We start from the raw sequence: 22,820 nt of genomic DNA, 5'->3' as shown, positions 1-22,820 counted from the left end.
GGCCTGGTACATGCTAAGCATATGCTTTACAGCTGAGCTGTATCTCTGGCCCCTTGATAGTCTTAACCTCTCATTTCACCATTGCAAACAGTTCTCTCCCAATTTCTCTCTCTTTTTCTCGCCATATATATATGTATATGTATATATATATGTATATATATATACGTGTATATATATATACATGTATATATATATATATTTTTTGGTGGATTGTCATTATGCTTTTAAAACTAGTAATAAGTTATCTAAGCACATTGCTTTCTACTTCCCTTTTGTTGGGAACATCTTTATAAAAATATAATCAATGTACTATATAAATTCACCTATTTAAAACAAAATTTAATGACTTTTAAAATACAGTTAGGTATCTACAATTTTACTTTCATCACTCACTGTGTACTTTAGCGCTCACCCTTTCTACTTCTTCCCCTGCCTTTTTTCCCATTCTTTTCTAGAACCGGGAAACAACTACTTTTTTTTTTTTTATCTCCATAGATTTGTCTATTTTTGAATCATACAATATGTGGTCTTTTGTGTTTGCCGTCTTTAACCTAGCTTGATGTTTTAAGGTTCATCCATATTATATCTCAGCACTTCATTCCTTTTTATTGATAAATAATATTTAATTATTTAGATATGGCGAACTTGAGTCTTAGCTATAATAAATAATGCTACTATCAGCATTCAGGTGTACCTTTTGGTGTATGTTTTCATTTTTTGGATCAATGGTTAGCAGTTGTTCAACGCAACTTTGTAATCTTTGGAGGCACTTCCAGACTGCTTTCCAAAGCAGCTGTACTCTACATTTTCATCAGCAGTATATTAACATTCCAACTTCTTCAGTTCCTCTTTAATACATGTTAACCAAGAGGTCTCACTAAGTATTGCTAAGTTGCCCAGGCTAACTTCTAATCCTCATTCTCCAATCTGCCAGTTCTCCAAAATTGGGTTATTAGAGTCATAAGAGTTTGAGTTCTTTTTATAACTTTACATACAAGCTCAATTCAGATAGATGACTTAACAAGAAAATTTTCGCATTCTCTGGATTGGCTTTTTACTTTCCTGATGATATACTCGGAAGCACAAACGTTATAAATTTGGATATCTAACTCACCTTTTTGTTGTTGTTGTTGTTTGTACTTTTGGTGTCATAACTAAGAAGCCATCACCTTATCTGAAGTCATGAAGTTTTACACCTGTGTTTTCTTCCAGGAACATTATAGCTCTAGCTAGCTCTTACATTTAGGACTTGAATTTATTTTGAGTTAATTTTTATGTATAGTGTGAGGTGGGGATCCAACTTGGTTCTTTCACATTGATATCCGGTTGTCCCAGCATTGGTTGAAAAAGTTATTCTTTCCCATTTTAGTCATCTTAGCACACTTATAAAAAAATCAATTGACATAAATATAAATATTTGTTTCCAGAGTCTCAATTATATTCTGTTGATCTGTATAGATATCTTTAGACCCTCTATGTGGTGTACCATCTATATTTTGTTGGTTCATTCTCTTCTCTGTTTTAAAATGAGAGACAGAATATCATTGCCTAGGTTGGCCTTGAATTTGTAATCTTCCTGCCTCATCTTTCTGAGTATCTCATAGAACAGTTGTGCACCACTATGCCCAGCCCCCTCATCATTTCATCCATCTCCTGCCTCTGACCTCTGGACCCATGTGTCTGTCCACTTGTCCACTTGATAACCCCACTTAGCTGTCTAAAAGGCGGCTCAAACTGAACATGTCTAATACTTAACCTCTAATCTTCAGGAAATGTTTTGTGGGAAAAAAGAAAAGAAATAAGCTAACATTTGCTGAATATGATGATTAGCATGATGCCTTATCTTATTTATAATATCTCTCAATTCTGTAACACTTGGGGGATATTATATACTCACTAACAAAATAAACAGTATATTCATTTTTATTCCAGTGCCTGAGCACATTTCTAATACCTAAACTGTGCTGTTCCATAAATGAAAAAAAGTATAGTACTGCTTTTTTCTCTTCAAGATTGTGCTTTGGAGTAGTATCATAGCTTTGAAAGAATCTCCCACTCCCTCTGATTGGTTGAGTAGGAATTCTTCTGAGCCCTACAGGCTTTGAAGCTGCCTCTTTCCATGTAAGGTAGAGACATAGGGATAACTGCAGTGTGCAGACAGGCCTGCCCACCCTCAGGGAAAGCTTACTTTGAGTTTTTGGCATACCCATTGTATTAGATTTCCTATTCCTGGACAACAGATCTAATACCTGTGACTTAAGGGAGGAGAGGTTTATTTGGGTCACAGTCTCAGAGGTTTTAGTTCAACTGCAAGGCAGAAACATCATAGCAGAGCAAAGATACTTAGTTCATGGTGGCCAGGAAGCAGAGAAGGAGAAAGTGTCTGAGAGAAATATACTTCCAAAAGCTTGCCCCCAGGGCCCCACCTCCTAACTGCACGTTCTGCTGTTAAATTATTCCACTGATAAGTATTGTGCCTCTCTGTTCCTGTCACCTTCCTTAATCCAATCAAATTGACAATAAGCTTAGGTGTCATACATTTTCCCAGGTTAGAATTTTTCTGGCATTGAGATCTACTGCTTGCCTATCAGAACCTCTCTCCTTTGTTTGCTTAATTGAATTTGCTATCTTTATTCCTTCTTGTCTGTTTCCCATTTACTCAGGAATTATCCACCTCCTTGAGTTTGTGCAAGATATCCTTCTCTGACATTTGCTTGTTTACTCCTAGCATTGAGAATTTGTGTAGCTTTGTTAACAATTCCATCATTCAAATGTTGCTTACCAGACATATTATTGATTATTCTTAAACAGCAGTGATAACTCCATTTTCTCTTTAAAATCTTGACTAGAAGTTAAAATGTTCAAGGTGAGTTTATTCTTTTGAGAATCCATTTTGATAATAACTTTGACCAGAGCTTAGGTGGCTTCCTCCATCCCATTCGATCTCCATGGTTTGAGTCCCAGAGGCAGCTAAGACAGGTTAGAAAACATAGTGAGCCTGTTTGTCCATGTTCTTATAACCCAGTAGGGCAGAGGCCGTTCTATGCTTGTTTGAACTGGTTATTCTGATAAAGTTGCTGTGTGGGGTCTGCTGTCAGTGCCCAACCTCTTGGTTTTGGCTTTTTGTGTCAAAGGTCTTACTCTTTCCAGCAGCCCCCTCACTCATACTTCAGTCCACATGCTGAACATTTCCTGACCACCTTTATCTGTTGGTGCTAAACTGTCTTCTGTCTTCCCATTTAAAGTGGGGCTTTGTGGTACAGTGGAAAAAGCACTAGACTGTATATGGAGTCAAGAGAGCTGGTTCAAGATTTAGGTGCCGTGGCTCTGGGCGTCTCTTCACTTCTCTGGGTTTCATAGACTGGACGATCTTCAAGGGCATTTGCAACAGGGGGTTTTTCATGCCATACTTATGATTCTATTTCTGTAAGTGAACTTGAACTAATGCTTTAGTAGTTCATAGTGGCTTAATATGCTTTACCAGAGATGGCAAATATTATATGTAGCTTGTTTTCCATCTTTCAATCATGGAAGACTTCTTAACTTGTTCTGAAGCCTCAGATAGAGCCCAGAAATAACCTCAGATTTTTTGAGTCACTACCAGTGAATCTTACTTGCAATGTGTTTGCATGTTTTAATCCAAAGTAGGTACTAGTAAGCAGGGAACCATTCACTGGGCTCTGAGTTTAAGCTACATCTGTTCAAATGCTGGCTCAACTTTCCCATGTTTCCTTTGCCTGTGAACTTGAGAAAGTTACCAAACTTCTCTGAGACTCAGTTTCCTCATTTTTATATCTGGCATAATAATTAACCCTCTTTGGGGTTGTAGACAGAATTAAATGAAATTATATATATGCAAAAAGTGCTTAGAACAGTACCTGGCATCTATAATTCATAACTGTTTTTATATTAATAAGAATGATAAGAGAACAATTCCTGTATTGACAGAGATTTGCGGCAACCTCTCAATCTCTGAAGTCATCAGATATCCATTCTGTCTCTAAATGTAGTTGACCCGCTTTTATTTATTCATTTGTTCAGAAAAAATGAAGGTCTACTGTGTGTTAGGCATGAAGCCAGGAGTCTAGGATACAAAGGTAAACAGGACAATTCCTTTACCAAGTTTATAGTGTGATGGAGTGACAATCATAAAAAATAAGTTACAGTATTCTTAATGATAGGAATTTGATCAGGGCATTCGGGGAGTACTGTGTGTACTGATAGAGTCTTCTTGGTGATTATGTAAGGTCTAGGTGGAAGGAGAGTACTGTTGGTACTCTGACTTCTTATCAGCATTGCACATGCAGTGTGTCATAGTCACTTTTCTCCTTGCTGGTAAAAAAGGCCTAACACTCACAATGTAAAGGAGGAGAGGTTTATTTTGGCTCAGGGTTTAGAGTTTCCAGTCCATAGTTGGCTGGTTCCAAGGCAAGAAGTTACAGTGAAAGGGCTTGGGTGAAGGGAAGCTGCTTATGTTATGGCAGCCAGGAAGTGGAGAGAAAGGAGAAACCAGGAAGAGAGATGCCCCCTTCCATGTCACATCCTCAGTGACCTGCCTCTTGTGCATAGACTCTACCTTTAACAACAAGTCAGTTGTGTCACCTCTGTGATTCAATCACCTTTCCAAAGTGCCACCTTTGTACACATGAGGCCTTTGGGGAAACATTCTTGATCTAAACCCTAATACTGCTGTGGAACCCTTGAAGAATTAGTAGTACTTGGTCTTGCTGGTGGTACAACTCAGGTATGCCCATGTTCCTTGGCATTCATTCAGTCATTCAACTGACAGCCCCAAGTTGTTGCTACTGTTCCCTAACCACTGTCCAATATTTCTCAGTCAGAGCTGGTGGAATTGCAGAGCAGAGAGGTGAAGACAATCAAAGCATCCTTGAACTTACAGTCTTAGCATAGTTGGACTCCTGTTCACGCCTTATAAAAGCATGAGTAGAAGGCATATCAGAACTTGGAAAAGTCAATGAATACATCCTCCTGCCTACATCAGATAGCCTACAAGACAGTCTTATATAGTGATAGTATAAAATCTGGGTAGGCAACAGAAATAGCTTTGGATGATGGGAATAGGTGTCCATGCTGTGACCATTCTGTCGCCATCCTGTCCCCTTACAGTAAGCAGCTGTTGTGTGACGTGATGATTGTGGCAGAAGATGTGGAGATAGAAGCCCACCGTGTGGTCCTGGCAGCCTGCAGCCCTTACTTCTGTGCGATGTTCACAGGTACGGTGAGGGACACACAGTACCCTCGGGTGCGGGGCTGCCATTCCTCTGGGAGAATAGAGAGGGTGGTAGCATGCCGGGAGCACAGAAAGAGAAGGTTATAAATCCTACCTTGAGAGCATCTCTTAGCTTGGCACCATGGAGATCTTGATGGAGCCAAAGTCTCAGACAGGCCAGTTGGATATGACTCCGTCCTTGTCCGCTTCAAGGGAAGAAGAGGAGACTCACATAATCTATCCATTCTCAAGCTTTAGCATGCATCATAATCAGTGGGGGTGCTCATTAACAATGAAGATTCCTGGGATCATTGCCAGGCTTTCTGATTTTTCATTTTGCAGATGGGGGACACTGAGGGTGGGAGAAGGAAAGGGTCTTTCTCAAGGTCAGGTAGTGAGTGGGTCGTGAGTGGGTCTTGAACACTTGACACCTGGCCAAGTGTTTTGCTGTTCTACAAGGCTTACATCTTGTTCTTTTCTATCCCTTCCTTTCAGGAGGAGGCCATGGGCCTTATCCAGCCTTTATAGTCATGTGGATTTTGGCACAGTACCAGGGGTCCCTTTATTTCTGGGCATCCCTCTGCCTACAAGAGGGATAGCCTTGTCTATTTCATATAATGCTACAATGGGACTGAATTCACTGGAACCAATAGGCTGAGCTTCCTGTTTCTAATTTATCAGAGAACCCCTTCTGAGTCAGGTACAATGCCTTATAAATCACTGCTAACAGAAGAAGGCCATCTCAGTTTGCAGGCCTCACCAGACTGGGTCAGTGTGCCTACCACATGCTTGCCAAGTTCCCTGTGCCTGCTCTGAGTGTGGCAATCAGCACTCTGCATTCTGGTTTGTTGGCAAAGCCCATTCCCTGGTAGCTGCATAAGTAGCTGCTTTTATCTTGCAAGTGTCTCTATAGAGAAGGCTCCTCTGACTATCCTAACCATAGTTCCACACCTATCTATTTAGCCTATAAGTAGACTTTTTTTCATAACACTTATAAACTGTCTGATAGTCATCTTAGTATTTAAAAAGATTTTTTTTTTAACCTATCCTCACTAGAATATAAGGCCCATGAAGATAGGACCTTGTTAAATCATTGTTTGGTACTAATCTCGAGCGCCTGGGTATGTTATAGGACTCAAATATTTTTTTAAATAAGTGTCAAGCTTTGGGCATGTGGAAAGCACGTCTTGTCAATGTTAAATCATCAGTGCCCACCACAGAAGGTGGCAAATGAATCCTGAAACATGGGTTTGCTAAGAATGATAAATGTAGAATATTTTTGCTGAATTCATTCTCTTTTCCTAATTTGACACACAACCGGGCAGTTATTCTTGTTGGGAAAACCGTAGCACTTGTGCTAAGAGAGTTCCTTGTACATGTGTCTCCCCTATCTCATGTGAAGGAGCTGGTCTCAATTTGGAGTTGTACCTCTGCTGAAGTGGACCAAGCACTCTTCGTTGCTTTGAGCCGTGAGCCAGGAATTTCACATGGTAGCTTGGAAAACCAGCTGAGCTCACTACCTGGAAATTTTGAGCCACATTCCTTTACAGCGGTCTCTTTCTAGTTGCTAGGATTTTATTTCCTTTCACTCACTTTCCTCTATCCATCTCTATTTTTCTTTATCTTATAGAGAAAAAAATTTCAAAACAAGATAATTGAAGGATAATGGTTAGTACATTGCATACTGTTATCTTTAGTTACTCAAAGTACAAGATACCTTCATCCATCTCTAATTTTTAAAAAAATTAGATAGTTATTTAGTTACAACTTCAATAAATAGCTCTTCCAGTCACTCTTTGTGGTTTGGAAAGTCCAATATTGAGAGAGAAACTGTTTGTAATTATAGTGAACTGGGATAGTGGAGTGGCCTTAGAAAAATAAAGTGATTTTAGAAATTAGAAGAAAATATGTTTCTGGAACAGATCTTGGGCTTTAGTATTAGAAGGGAGGAAAGAAGCAATGTAATATATAGATTCTGGGGAGTGTAATGTTCACCTCCAGCCTTCCATCTGGTTACCATCCATTCTTCCATTCTTTCGTTCATCTTTCCACCCACTTTCCATACATTTGTGGTGGAATATCACACATTTTAATGCTATATATATATTGATTACAGAAAAAATAATCAGAAAATGTGAGCAAAGTTAAAAAGATGTACTACAACATCTGTGTAAATGTATGTCTTATGTCCTTTAAGCCTTTGTATTTATAAGCATATACATGTTCTAAACATATTTTTCAAGATAAATGAGTTCATTTCATGTATCTAGCTGAATTGACTTTTTTGATATGGATATTTTTAAAAATTGCCATTCCTTTTTCTAGGATGCTTTTCCAGTTTGTCTCTTTACTTGCCTTACGCATATTCACCTCTCATTACCTCTTAAGCATCATTTTCTCCAGAGGTTCTTCTGTGACTCCTCTGGACTGGGTTAAATCCCTTTTTTACTTACTCTCAATGCACTTTATGCTTTTTCATATCTTAAACCTTCCTCAATATCTGATTTCCCTATAAGTTTTATGATTTATAAGTTTTATGAGGGTAAGTACTATATTTTCTCAATTCATTGTATAGTAGATGCCCAATAAAAATGTACTTGAGCCAAGGGTTTAGCTTAGCAGCATAATTGCTTGCCCTGGCAAGCTCAAGGTCATGAGTTCGATCCCTGGTACCAAAAAAAAAAAATGTGTTTCAGACTAGCATTACATCATAACTATCTTTCCATGTTGATGAAATCATATCTGCATCCTAATTTCAGTGACTTCATAATATTCCATCATATTGGTCATCTTATACAGTATTGGGACAAAGTACTCAACATATACAATTTAAAGGATAAAAGGTATATTTTGGCTCATGGTTTCAGAGGTTTCAGTTCATGGTTGGCTGGCCCCCAGGCAGAAACACCATGGTGAACAGCATGGGGGAGGAAGCTACTTATTCATGGTAGGCAGGAAGCAGAGTGCCAGGGAAGGAACCAGAGAGGAAAGGGCCAGGGGACAGATATAGTTTCAAGGCCATGCCTCCTTGATCACCTGTGTACACTCAGAAATGTACTTCATTAATCTCCTAGGTGTCACATAAGCCAATCAAGTTGAGAGTCAAGAATAGTCATTGTGATACATATCCTACTTGAAAATGCATTTCCTTATTCCTAGAAATTATAATTCTTTTTTTGTGTGTGTGTCTTTTTTGAGACAGGGTTTCTATGCAGTTTGGGCAGGCCTTGAGCTCAGTTTGTAGTCCAGGCTGGTCTCAACCTCACAACAATCCTCCTGCCTCAGCCTCCCGAGTGCTGGGATTACAGGCGTGAGCCACCATGCCCAGCTTTAGAAATTATAATTCTAAAATTTTCCTAGTCTAAGTAATTCTATCATGAGTGTACTTGTTTGTTAATCTTTATTTGGATTCTTTTCTTGTTTTAGTTTTCTGAAGCAGAGTTTTGCTGTATATTCTACGCTGGCCTTGAACTTGCAGTGATTCTTCTGCCTCAGCCTCCCTAAGTGCTGGGATTACAGGCATGTGCTACCATGCCTGGCTTTAATTACATTCTTGACTATTTCTTAGACTAGATTTATAGAATAGAAAATTCTTGGTTAAGGGCCTTCCATGTACGTGTAGAAGACTTGTGAGATATTTGTTACAATGCCCTTTAGCTGTTTCAACCTATGTTGCCATCAGTATTATAGTGATTTGTGTGTTTTTGACTCTGCTTTGCCTAAAACTTGGTAAACAGGTACAAAAAGCCCTCCAAGTAACACTGAAAAATGGTGTTCCAGTTGTCAGATCTGGCTTTTAAAAGATTAAAATGTGTCACAAATAGGCCCAGGTACTCTTGTTAAGTCCATTTCTATCAGCGTGTTAAAGGCCAAAGGCCTTTAACATACGGCTTTCTTGGGGTCAAGGTGTGTGGTTATACTCTTTTAGTCAGGCTTAGATGTTTCTATTTTTTTGGATTTATGGATTTATGTTGTCCGAATGTTCTGAGGTGGTTTCAAATACCAATCCCACACTCCTCAATCATATCCTGCCCACAATCACTTGGAATAAAAGTGGCGAAAGCAAGATCTGAGCGCCCTCTGATAGTATACAGATCTCTCCTTTCTGTGCAGTAGGAGTGGAGAGTCCAGCAGTGCAAGGTCCTTCCTCTCTTTCCTATGTGTACAAAATGCTTAAGACTCTCCCCCCGTCCTCTCCTCCTAGCACCTCCATTTCCGGGGTGAAGTTTTCCTGTACTGTGTATTTGTGTTCCATGTGGGTCCCTGAACTACATGGCCTACAGATACTTTAAAAACAGCCTTTACTTAATGGTGTTAAAGGACTGACGGTTTGAAGAGTATGTGTACTCAGGGTCTTATGTGTGTTTCTGTGGCTAAAAGATGTGCGTTTTATCCCAGAGAAAGCCTTCATAGTGATTTCTTCCACTCTTCTGTCTTTTTGTTACGCCACTTATATTAGTGTGGTCTTTTTGTTTTGCCACTTATATTCCAAGTGATTGTGGGCAGGATATGATTGAGGAGTGTGGGGTTGGTATTTGAAACCACCTCAGAACATTCGGACAACATACTTAACATACCTGACTAATTTAGATTGATTTTTGTTTTTTAAAGAATCACTGTCCAGTGTTTATTTGATTTAGGCTGCTATACAGCTGGTCTCTTTGTAGTAAGTAGAGATAAGAGGTCAGAGATATGCTGTGTATAAGATGCAAGGAGCTTAGTGTTTGAGCGGACACCAGTCATTCACAGAATAGAGCAACAGAGGCTCGGCTTGCTTACCCACACCCATCCACTCTATCCATAAACCATTGTTTCAACCTTGCTTCTGACAGACCTGGCCAGGCCCCGGCTGACAGCCTGTGCTGTGTTCTCAGTGTTCACATGGTGTGTTGGTGCCTTTGAAGAGCTGTGTGTAACTCGAGAAAAGGTGATGCACGGCACTAGGGCAGTGAAGAAGGGAGAACTGGAAGCCAAATCATTTCTTTGGGCCTTGATGGAGATTGTACAACATAGCAGTAGTGGTAGGTAGGGTCTGGATCCTGAGAGCTTCGCTTCTGAGGAGCCAGATGTTAGATAGAACAATTCATTTAAAAAGGGCTGGCGCTATCAGGCTGCCTGGGACAAAGGAGTAAATGTCCTCCCCTTTCATTTGACTGTCTCCTTGAGTTAGTCACCTTCGGGTTGAAGAACAGCAACATAGGATTTCTTCTTCCTGTCCCTGATATACCACATCAAAGCCAGACATTCTTTTCTGGCTTAGGAATCCCAGATTCATGGCCAAGAATTATAGTAGCTATGTCTAATTATACATTGCTCTGGATGTCGGAACAGTGAATTTTTAAAGCAGTGATTTGGATTGTGGTTGAAAAGATGTCTGATAGTACCTAGGAATAGAGACCGATACCCATTCCCCATGAAGTTGGTTTACCAAGGTCGTCTAGAATAGACTCACCTGGGTTTACAGTTGCTCAGACTTAAAATCCACATCCTCATTGGAGAGCACTCTTGGCAAGGAGTGTTTTATGAGTGTTCGTAGAAGAGATTTGGAGTGGGTGAGGTAGAGGCCTTTTTGCTAAGGGCAATAATTCCATCTTGTACTGGGAGATAGTGTGGTATCTTGGAAAGGGCTTTGGAGCCAGAATTACCTGGCTTCCTATCCTGACTCTAGCACTTAATGAATTCAGGGAGAATTCACCTTTCTTGTCTCTGAGACTGAAATAATAGTCAAGTAACAAATTTAAGTAGTGAGTATAAGGCGCCCGGCACAGAAAATGTGCTCTAAAAATTCTCATTACTTAGAGCAATTCGTAATTTCCAAAGCTCTGCGGAGATAATGGGTGGTTGTGACACTCATCATTATGATGGTGATTAGAGTTGACTTGAAATATCCGTGTGGATACACAGGCATTTCCTTCTGCCACTAGCTGAACAAAAAAGCCTTTCCAGGTGGAGCAGGGATGAGATTCCAGGCAAGGCGGGTGGTGGGGTGATATTCATCACTGTGGCTCTGCTGGACTCTGCTGTCCCAGTTCTCACACTCGTCTTGTCTCCTTTGATTCTCATACAGACTAGGGATAAAGGCAGGGTAGGAAATGTCCTTATTTCACAGGAGATGAAGGTCAGACTTTTACAGCCAAATGGCTGAGACTACTGTTCTACAGGAGGTTTGGCTGGGATTCAAGGAGGGGACAGAGTTTTTCTTTCTCTCTCTCTTTTGAGGTTTTTGGGGATGTAGGCCTTAGTGCTCAGCCCTAGCCAAATGAGTTGGCAGTGTAGATATGAGGACTTGGATGAGGGTTAGGGGCAGGCGGTTTAATACCTTCCTAACATCCATGAAGGCTCATTTTGCAAAGAATAAGGATTTTCTTATTTTCCTTCTGCTTAGTACATGAGACTCTTATAACAGAAAGGATTCAAGTTAAGAGAGAGGGATAATTCCACAACATAAGGGCTTTTGAACATACCTTTTTCTTCCCTTTAAAGACAAACTTGGAGAGGAGTTTGTGATTAACTGTGGTTCTTTACAGAGACCTGACAGCCAGTCTAACATCTGTTTTTCATCTGAAGACATATTTGCTTAATAATAGGATTGGGCGTATACCAGTAACCTGGAAGATGAGCCAATGATTTTTCTAGAGTGCTCAAATCTTCTGTAATATAAAAGATTTTTTTGACTACATTCCTCAACTCAAGCCTCCTTCCTCCTGCTCATTGCTGGCAGTCTTTTACCTAAAAACACCTCAGTTGTGTACATAGTGCACTTTCCAGGGAGTAGAACTAAGACTTGGAACACTTGTAATAGGGATGTGGACTTGCCTGCTCTCCTGGGCTTCTGTTTTTTTAGATACTGCCAATACAAGCCCCTAAAGTGGAACCTGAGGATTTGTAGATGAAGGCATACCTCTTAGTCCAGACCATCAGCCTCTTTCCCAATATTCTGCAATGACTTTCTGGTTGGTCAGCCTGCCATCTACTTTGTCCACATCCACCCCACAACTATAGCTGCAGTATAGATTTGGGGTTCTTCCACAAATAAAAAGTTGATGTGTCTTTCACCTGCTTAAAACCAGTGAGGGACTTCCCATTGCCGTCGGGATAAAGTTTGAAGTCCTCTGAGTGGCGCTCAGGGTTCTTATGTGTCCAGGCTCTGCCTGTATCTCCAGCCTTTGTCTTACTATGCCTCCTTTTGCATGCTATGGGCTAGCTGATTGAATTCATGGTTTCCATTTCGGCTATGTTCCTTGTTACTTTAGATCTTTTTATTGTATTCTCTTTCCAGATTACTCTTCTTTTACACATCTCTTCTGAATATTGGTGGTTCTTTATCATTATGCATCAGTCTGATGAGAATAATGGACTACACAATAAGTCCCCAAGTTACAAATAAATTCCATGCTGGGGAGACATTCATAAGTTGGATTCCTTCGTAATCTGACAATGAGTCTTACATGGTACATCTGTGAATCTTAGAGAGTACACCTGTGAAAGTTCACAATTCAAGTGTTTGTAAGTTGAGGACTTCACGTATTTACAGAAAAGCAAAAATATGTTCTCTTCTGTACTCATAATTTTGAAAACATATTTAGGTTGTAGGAACTCCTGGCTTAAGAATTTTTCAAATATGGTACCCTTTTGTGGCATTTATCGCCCTTTGCAATTATTAGTTTACTTTTCTTGCCCACTAGGCTGAACGGGATGAAGGCAGGGAGATGTTCACTGTTACATCCTCTGGGCTTAGCAGGGGGCTTGGCACCTAGAATGCATTTGATACATATTTGAATGGATGAACAACAATCTACCATAAGCAGATGATGTTCTTTGGAGAAATAAGATATGTATGTTAGAATGACAAGCAGAAGATGGAAAGGTAAAAGAGATATGCAGCTGGTGGACATTCTCTGAGAGCTCAGGTCCTGAGGTGGCTGGCTGGGCCTCTTGGGAAAAGTTAGTTTATGAAGGCCCTTGGGTTGACCTTGAGCTAGAAAAACTTAGTGGACTCATCTTCTAGAAATATTTTGTCAAATTGTTAGAGGTGATAAAGGAGCAAAAATGACAAGCTGTAAACCCTGGATGGTTCCTGTCCCTCAGGAATTATTAGAAGCCCATACAATTATGAAGTGTCAAGAGAAAACCCCCCATTTCTCTTTTATTTCACTCTAAGAAATAGTTTTTAGTATTCATTTTATTTTAAGCACTTTGATACATATTGAGGATATCTTGACAAGTTAAGTTTGACAAGGTCTCAATCCCTTGGTTCTTGGTTACTGGGTAACATGAATTTGGACCCGTATTTTGAATTTTTAAATTCTTTAATCAATGTCTTTGGTCAGGGTCAGCTTTAAATTATAGAAGAATTTATTGAATATGACTCAAGGTCTAGAGTTAGGCAAAGTTTCAAATTTTTAGCCCTGCTTCTTTTTAAAACTTTTTTTATTAGTATGTATTTGTCATGCATGTTGATCACATTCATCATGAGGAATTTATACCTGTACATAATATGTCTTAATTCTTACTTCCTTGTACCCCTCCCTAGCCTACAAGTCCTCCTTCCCTCCCCATTTACAAAAGCTTTGTTTCCATATTTTCCTTCCTTCCCTTTTCCCTCACTCTCCCTCTAATATGCAGATCTCTAATATACTTACTACAAGGAAGCATTCTTAGAAAATTGTTTTCAGTTTCATAGTTTTTCTTTCACATTTTTTCTCACTAATTGAAATTAAGTGTTGAAAATTAGAAATTTCAGCTTTGTAGCAGAGCAAAAAAATTGTCCCTCAGAGTTCTGTCTGTAAAGCTGTGTGTTAACTTTTTTGTGGATCACAGAAACCTAGAATGCTAGCTCATCCTCCCAGAAAAATCTGAACTTTTTCATATATGTATGCATATCAGTCCACAAACTCAGTTCTCTCCATGATTCTGTTAAGAAAGTGAACTGGAAAGAAGTGAATCAGATTCCCCCATAAGATTAACATTGATCCTGATAACCATGAATTTGATTTGGCTTTCGTTCAACTAGATTTGCAACCAAAAGTGTGAAAGAATCAAGTTTGTGAACTTGTCGATCGATCGATTGATCTGTCTGTCTACCTACCTACCTAATCTTTAGGAGTTTCCACTAATTTATCCTAAAGCTATAAAAGCATCACTTGCCTCTGGAGTACAAACTCCACAGATAGACCCTCAGCCCAGGCTTGGATTCCCTCTCATGGGAGAGCTGCTGAAAGAAACTCCTAGTTCTTGCAGTCAGGATGCTTTTTTTAAGTCTTATTTTTTAAGGCCTAAGTTCTTAAACTAAGAATTGGCTATCTTTGATTATTTTTAATGAACTTCTTAATAGCTGTTTGAAAAGAGAAGGTTAAGCCGGGTGTGGTGGCTCACGTCTGTAATCCCAGAACTGGGGAGGCTGAGGCAGGAGGATCCTTGGGAGTTTGAGACCAGCCTGGGCTACAAAGTGAGTTCAAGGCCAGCCTGAACTGCATAGAGACCCTGTCTCAAAAAGACAAAAATAAATAAACAAATAAATAAAAAATAAAAAAGAATAAAGAGAAGTTTAACTCTGACTTTCTTGTCTATATTATTTTTGTATATCTCAGCATAAACTCAGAAGAGGCTTACAAAAGAGATTTTCTGGGTAGGGGAGGATGCCACATCTTTTCCTGTTTCCTTTATGTCTCTTTTACCCTTCTTAGGGTTCACTGAGCAGGGGCCTTTTCACGGGTTTCCATAGCAGTTAGAGGAGACAGAACAGCATGGAAGTCTCTGGTCTGGTCTGACTATGAAGAAAACAATAAGGGTTTGGAAAACTTTCCAGAGTCGTTCAAATATAGGACTGAAGGAAGAGGGGAATAGGATTCATGGAGGAATTATGTGCGGGCCATGCAGCTTGAAGGTGGGTGTCTGCAGCCTACACACTGTACTGTACTTTATTTTCTCGGCTCTTGTGCATGCATTCCAGAGAGCGAAAACAACCGCCCAGGCTCCATTCTCACACTCACATTAGGGCTTCTGAATCCCTTGTTTCTTATAGACCAGTTTCCTTTTATTTCAGTCTATAAAAACGCATGTGTGAGACTGCCTTTCCTTCAGTCTGGAAGCAGCTGCTCTTCCCGAAGGACCCTGATTCTAGGTAGACCCATGGAGTGCCTGTAGAGTGAAGGCAGAAGTCAGAGAGGACTGAGGACTGGAAATAGCGTGCTGCTGCTGCCTTCATTCATAGCCCTTAGTCTTTTTCCTGGATTATTATCAGGGCCTTCCAACTGTTTTCCCTGCCTCTGATCCAACTTCCAACCTGTGCCCAAAATTTCATTCAAAAATACCCATTTGTTGATGTTATTTCCCTGTTTAAAAGCTCTCAGTGGTGTTACCCTCTGGATAAAGTCCAAGCTTATTTGTACAGCTTGCATAGATCTGCAAGTCCTGGCCTTCTCCACTTCTTTATCTTCTGGTTCCTTGCACTGCCCACTGTGTACAGCCAGTCTCCTGTATTCTTTAAATATGTCTCCCAGGCACTTTCCTTCCTTTATTCTTATGAAACCCATATCTAGCCAATCCTTCCTCACTTTGGCTGCCTTTGGAACTCCTTTTCATCCTCTAATATTCAGCTTAAAAGCCAGCTTCTAGTTGAACACCTCATTGGAGTTCTCAGGTCAAGTTTCTTTGCCTACTTCTCTGTGTTTTTGGGATTTAGGGTAGTATAGTGGTTATGGGTATGCACTCCAGAATTGGACTCCTGGTTTTCACCCAAACTTGGCTCCTTCCCAAATGTGTAATGAGGACAAGATTACTTGCTGTCCTCTATCCCTTGCCTTAGACACATAAGTTTTATCTGTGCTGGGGATTGAACCTGAGACCTTATGCATGCTAGGCAAACTCTACAACATTGCTAATCCTTGGGGATAATTTTAATAAACTCTCTGGTTGTTGTAAGAATTGGAAAGGGCAGTATTTGGCCTTAATTTGCACTCAGCAAATGTTGGTTTTTCATATTTCCATGGTATTTTGTACTTTTACTAGGTTCTTGTTACTTTCTTTATAAACACTTTTATGTATCTGTCTTACTAGACCTGTGTTCCTTGAGGACATCTGTAGATGTTCATTATTCCTGGCTTGGTATATAAAAATTTGTAAAGAATATTGATTGAATGGATTACTGCACTTTGATTTGCCTTCAAAATGAAAACAGACAGAATAGGGAATGCTTAAGATAGGATCTCTGGGTGATCAGGGATTCACGGTTGGTGTGACCTAGATGTCAGCTGCTAGTCCTCCTCTGTGCCTGACTATGTTTTTGTTTTTATGGCAGGGCAGGAGATCATGAAGAAATTAACCATACCCTGTCACCACATTCATGTTTTGTTTTTGTTGTGAACTCTAGGTGACATGTCTGAGAGCAAAGCCAAGAAGATTGAAATCAAAGATGTAGACGGACAGACACTCAGTAAGCTGATCGACTATATCTACACTGCTGAAATTGAGGTGACTGAAGAGAATGTGCAGGTAAATTCAGCCCAGCAGTGGTTCAGTGTACTGATTTTTTTTTTTTGGTATTATTTTTACATAACTCTTACAACAATCGGTGGTCACTAAGGAGGAGAGTAAAGCTTCAGAGAAGTTAGGTGGCTTCTGTTAGATCAGTGTCAGTTGCTGAACCATCTGATCCCTAAACTTCCGCCTGCCTGGTGCTGGTACCCATGTCCTCCACCACTATGCAGTAATGTCTCTGAGTGAGCTTGTGCCCTGGGAGTAGAAAGTCTTTAATTAATGTCACTTGAGTATCTTGTGAAGGAGGAACCAGAAGATTTACTGACCTTTACTCTCTCTAGGTTATTACCTCATCTTAGGGGTTTGAGTGTTGGATGTTGTTAACATTTTTCTCATTTCAATCTTAGTCATCCAGAATACTCTCTGAGCTCAGAGAATTGCCAAGCATGAGAAGTGTGGTTGTGAAATGCATTGTCTATGCCTTTTCCCTCTTTCATTCCCACCTCATCCTTGGCTGAATGGAGCCTTGAGAAGAAGAGCCACTGGGGACAATGCTTCTCTGAAAAGTGCATCAGCATCTTGCCCCAGTCAGGAAGCTGGTTTAAGAGGTCACTTTCTGCATCTGTAAAGTGAGGGTAGAGGACTGACCTCTCAGCAGAGGTGGCATTCATGCTGTCTGCCTTAGATGTGTTTATCCTTCTTCCTGCCATGGCTTCTCCGGCAACCCCCAGTTCACTTCCTTCAAGTATTAGTTTTCTGACTTGTCAATCAGGAATGATATAGAAACCTTTCTACTGGGTAATTCATGAGTTATAGACTTGTGTTTGAATCCTGGCTTCACTGTTTTCTAGTTGAATGGTCCTAGCAAATTACTCTGCTTAACCTTCTGTTTTTTTCTGTAATATAGGTGTAATAATACCATTTAACCTGATCATCAAGTTTATATAATGATTAAATGTATTAATGTAGGTGAAGTGCTTAATGGTAAACACTAAGTGTTGGCTATTGGTACCTAAAATGAGGAGGTGGCAATGGAGTCACGCATTTGTGGAAGGTTTTGCCAGGTTTTTTTTTTTTTGCCTGTGTGCTGAAGGGAGCTGAAGGAAAGGGTCTAGATAAAGATTAGGATCCATGGTAAGGGGTGGGGCAGACACTGAGCCAGTCTGGCTTAGAAGTGTCTGGTAAGAGGAGGACCGTTTGGGGTACAGCCTGTCTGGGTATACCTGGAAAGCGTGGCAAGACTGGAGACCCAGGGCAGATGCCAGCTTTGCTCTGTGGAGAGGTCCCTCTAAGAGATCTGCCAAGCACCCAGTGGAGGTAAAGCGTGATCTAGGAGGCAGAGGGCTCAGGGGCTGTCTCATCCCTCCTCCTTCCTCATGGTAGACAGTGTGTGGCTTGTTTTATTCATTCAATCTCTCGCTCAGCACACACTTTCTTGAGCTCCTACTCAGCACTCACAGACAGTCTGGACAAAGAGAGTGCTGTAACAGGCTGTGTCCCCAAGAAGCAGCTGGTCTGAAGGTGGAGACAGTTGGCTAAGCAAGCGTGTATTCTACGGTGTGGTGGGGCTGGGGTGCGGTGCCCAGGAAGCAGGAAACAGTCATTGCTTCCTTGATGAGGACAGCCATAGTGGATGCCCCATGCTTGGGTCTCATCTTAGAAGGTGACTGGTTGGCCAGGCTGCCTCTGCTGACTGCCCAGGTCCCCACTTATCTATGAGGCTCTTTGGGGGCCTGCTGTCTTCATCTGTGAGTGTGGAGTTGGGCTGGCTGGCAGGTTGTACCTAAGAGGTACTTTCTACTGAGAGGCACTGTGTGGGATCCTGAGAGAACTGTCATTATTTGAAATCAATACAGTATACTGACTACGCTTTTCCTACTTCCTTCTCACTCTCTGCTATACTTTGGTCAGGATGACCTTGGGAGACACAGAACAACATCAACAACAACAACAAAAAGCTTGAGAAGAGAATTTAGATCAAACTTAGATTCTTCACCCTGCTATTACTTGTCTACTGAGGCAGCTGCTCATATGTTATACATGAAGACAGTGTCTGCTGAGGATTTAGCGCACTAAGGAGGTGAACCTGGGGGCTGGCATAGGGGTTCTAGTAAGGTCGGAGATCAGGGCTTGACTTAATGACCATGAGAGCTGTGCCCTTAGTCTCTTGGGAAGACCCTGAGCTGGCCGCTGATGGTGGAAGCATTAGCAATTCTGACACTTATTTATACTGACTATAAGCCAGGCATGTGCTAGTTGCTGCATGTGCACTATTTAATCCTCATATCCATCCAGCACAGTGACTAAGATCCCTCTTTTACAGTTAAAGAAACTGACCAAAAAGGGAAAGTAATTGCCATAGTCCCACAGTGTAAGGGGGAGGGTGGAGAGCTAAATCCAGTTCTTTACCAACTCTCTGTGCCTCTGTGGTGAACTCTAGTTTCCTGTTAAATGAATGGTCAGAACCTTGGCTTCAGCTTCTCATGACAAATCATAATAGAAACTGACATTAACCTTAACTGAGCGCACTCTATGTACCAACCACTATGTTCGGCTTTACATGTATTTTCTCATTTGATCCACAAAAGCCTTGAAAGCAATCCTATAATTGCCCTCACTTTACTGTACAGGAGACAGAGGCAGGGAGATTAAGCAATTTGTCCTCAGTCACATGGCTGGTAAGTGAAATCAAAATGGAAAATGATACTTGTAGTCTCAGGGCTATTCTGCTGGCTTTCCTGTTCATCTATACAATGGTCTCTTTTCTGTTCTGTCTTCTTTCTCTCAACAGGCTTTAACTTAGCACTGTTTCTGTGCCAGGTAGCTGAAGCAGAGGCCCTGGCTGGCCCCGTCATCTGGTACTCTGGCTGGTGCCTCTACGAGCCTGGCCCTGCCTCCCTGGAGGTCCAGGAGTAGGTGCTTTCTGAGGCAGGGCATTTCCTTTTGTTTTTGCTAAAGGAAGCAAACTCTGTGACGGGATATCCTTTGCTGTGTTTTCATGTTATCTGAGAGGAGAAAAAACAGAAAGGGCCTGCCATGGAAAAAGGAGGGCTGGCCATTTGCAACCAGAAGAGGGTACTATGAATTCTCTGCTGAGGCCACTGCAGGGCCTGTCTTCCAAGGTATAATGCTGAGGTAGTGAAAGGTAAGACTGAAGGGTTTTTTAAATGGTGATCTTCCATTCTGAAGGGAGGCCTCAGTCTCCTCCCTCCAGGGTCCATGAAGTTCTGCCCTAGTGGTTCTAGCCAGTCACACTTTGAAGCTGAGGGCTGGGTTTGGCCACCTAGTTGTAGTCTTGTTCCTGCTGCCATCTGAAAGAGTAGTTTCAAACAAGAGAAGATAAGATGAAGTCCTCTCAAAGCCCTGCTGATGAGAAGGGAGGGAACTGAAGATCTTTATGTCACTTCATGGACATTTTTACCCCATTGGGTTTGTTCTGCACTTGGATCCGGAGCCCATTGCTTCATTGAATTGGACCTCAGCTTATTGCTGGCATGCACGGTTTGAGCAGTGATATATCTTCCAACCTCCAAATCATCTTTCTCAGTGTACTAATTCTTTTGACTTCTTCATGCCCTCTTGCATGAAGCAAATAGAGGGAAGAAAAGGACCTTTGACTCTCACAACCATCTCGGTGTAAGATTAAAGAGATGGGAAAAGCAATTAGAGAAACTATAAGCCGTGTTCAGTTAGGAAGCCAACTCAGAAATGCTGTGGGGGCAGGAATGGACCCGAACAGGACAAGGGGTGTGGAAAGGTAGAAAACCTCCTAAGTTTTGCCTACTAAGTGAACAAATAGTAGGGACGTTAAAACCTATATGGGGAGCTCTGTCCAGGGAGGTTTTAAAAACTGAAAGTGTAACATAAGAAACATTTAGTATTATTCTTCTCTAGCTGGTGGTTGCTTGAGAATGTAAAATCCAAGCCATATTGCTGTCTTCCAGGTGAGGAAGGGAGTGTGATCTTGCTGAGACTTGGCAAGGAATGCGATCTGGGGGTAGGCTGAACTCTCAGAAATCCTGGGAGTTACAGGTCAAAGGTAACTTCATCATAGACCAAATAAGTGTATCCCAGTTTGTCAGAACTCAAGGGTCTCATGGGACATGGGACTTATGCTAAACCTGGTAAGGCTTCGGAACCTCAGGGTGATTGGTCAACTTAAGGCCCTTAGTTCAGGCTTTGTAGCTGGTGTTGATCGGGGAGGTGCCATGGTGACCATGTGGGGACTTAGAGCAGAGCTTTCCATTTCTGGTGTGGTTAATGGATCTACACCTAGAGTACTGGCAGAGGCTAATCTGGTCCTGAAATCTATTTGGCCAAGCTGAGTAAACTCACAGGTTAATTGACTTTCCCAGTTTATGGCTGCTCAGTGGAGCTGGTGGCTGTCTATGGGGATAGAGCTCAGGTGGTTAGATTTGGATCCTGGCCAAATTCACCAATGGTCTACAACTCTCAGGCAAGGGTGATTTTTATCTTCCTCAGGAATAAATCATTGGGCCAGAAAATACCAAGAACAGAGTGCTGACTTACTGCTCTCTGGCTGGGGGCATGAGCAAGTGGGAGAGAGAGAGAGTGGAGGAAGGGAGGAAAACCTAGTGTTCTAGAGCTCAGCTGTTGTGAGGGTGAAGTTTAATTAAGCTGGAAGGTAGGTAAGTCTCTCCTTGATGAAGGGAGACATAGCTCAGAGTGTGGCCACTGATAGTGGGGGTCTTGATGGTTCCCGAATGTGGATAATAAAGGTGAATCAACTGTCCCAGTTTTAGTATAGAAAGTCTTTGGAAACTCCTCAACCCTAGGCAAACCAGGACAGTTTGTTTCCAGTGGAAAGACCAAGTACAAGCATGGGCAGTGAGGCAGAGTTTTTGGCTTGAGCACCTGGATACAATGGGAGTCAGAGTTAATAAGGGCTCAGCACTGTTTTGGGCAAGGTCAGGGTCTAGGATTTAAATCATAAAAAAAAAAAAAAAAAGACTTTTGTAGCGCCCAAAATAAAGAAAACAAATGTGTCCACCGGCCTTGTCTCCTGGACAAGCCCTCGTGGATGGGAACAGCTGTGGTCTGTCTGGCTCAGTCCCTCAGTGAGCCAGGGGAGCAGCTGAGAGCAAAGGCTTGAGTCAGGAGGAATGTTTGGGATAAATGGATGCTGGTGTCTTTAAGTTACACAGCCTTCAATCTCACTGTTCTACTCTGTGATTCCTCTACCTCCCTCACCCCCAATTTCTTTTTAGAGACCTACTCTGACTACATGCTGCCCCTTACATGGATAGCAGAGCTGGAGTGGAGAGGGGCTTTGGTTTTCATTCTGTGCTTTGTGACCTTAAGAGCAGGCTTCCGAGGCTGTGAGAAAGCTCTGAGGAAACCTGGCAGGGGTTGGCAGGCTCAGCACCCAGCTGGCCTGCTTCAGCCAGTCTTCCCTGGCTTGCAGGAAAAACACACGGGCACACACCTGAGCAAGAACTATTTATGTCCTCCCGAATACTGTATAAATACTCATGTGGCTATGACCTTTTAAAAGAAAACTCAGCTCTCCTTTCTCTGAAAATGTACCCAAAGATGTTCTTTCATTTTTATCTGTTGGGTAGTGGGTAATATAATGTAATCTCCTGAGTCCCAAGGGATTTGAAAATGACTCTCATGCTGGTATACTCTAAGCTCCATACAAGGAGGAACATCTTGTCTATTTTGCTTACTTTAGAGTCTCAGAGCCTAAACCAGTGTGCCTGGCATTTAGACCCTCAGCAATTAAATATTAAATGAGCTAAGGAAAAACTCAAGTACCTTTCTGAGTGAAGACAGTATACTAAAGGTTCCAAGTTGCAGTTCTCAAACTTGGATGACCATTAGAAACATTTGGGCAGCTTTAAAAACACCCGATGCTCAGGCCATGCTCAGGTTATGCACCACACCTATAAGTTAATCTTTTAAGAGTTGACACTTGAAACATCAGAATTAAAATCTGCCAGATGTTTCCCATGTACAGCCAAGTACGCTAACCTGTGCTATTGAGTGTGCCTGTGTGTGTCTGTTCTGTGTGCATGTGTGTGTACACACGGGCAGGGTTTTGCTGTGCATATTGTGTTTCAGGGATCAGTAGCTTCAAATATCCCCTGAG

General features: G+C 41.4%; 1 protein-coding gene across 8 annotated transcripts in view; it reads left to right on the top strand.

The window, feature by feature from the left end:
* The window catches only part of Klhl3 (kelch like family member 3), a 111,123-nt gene that overhangs the window by 26,564 nt on the left and 61,739 nt on the right, over positions 1-22,820 (top strand). For 5 of the 8 annotated variants that reach the window (XM_063230930.1, XM_063230929.1, XM_063230928.1 and 2 more), the window contains 2 exons: positions 5,128-5,234; positions 16,602-16,723. In XM_063230930.1, the coding sequence (XP_063087000.1) occupies positions 5,128-5,234; positions 16,602-16,723 (229 nt within the window). The remainder of the gene's footprint in view (positions 1-5,127; positions 5,235-16,601; positions 16,724-22,820) is intronic. The other 3 variants (XM_063230931.1, XM_013156167.2, XM_063230932.1) reach the window with 1 other exon arrangement.

This window comes from Cavia porcellus, unplaced genomic scaffold (genome assembly GCF_034190915.1).
Source record: "Cavia porcellus strain 051 isolate PalLab524CR breed Dunkin Hartley unplaced genomic scaffold, mCavPor4.1 scaffold_19, whole genome shotgun sequence".
NCBI lineage: Eukaryota > Metazoa > Chordata > Mammalia > Rodentia > Caviidae > Cavia > Cavia porcellus.
This window is presented reverse-complemented; position numbering and strand designations above follow the sequence as displayed.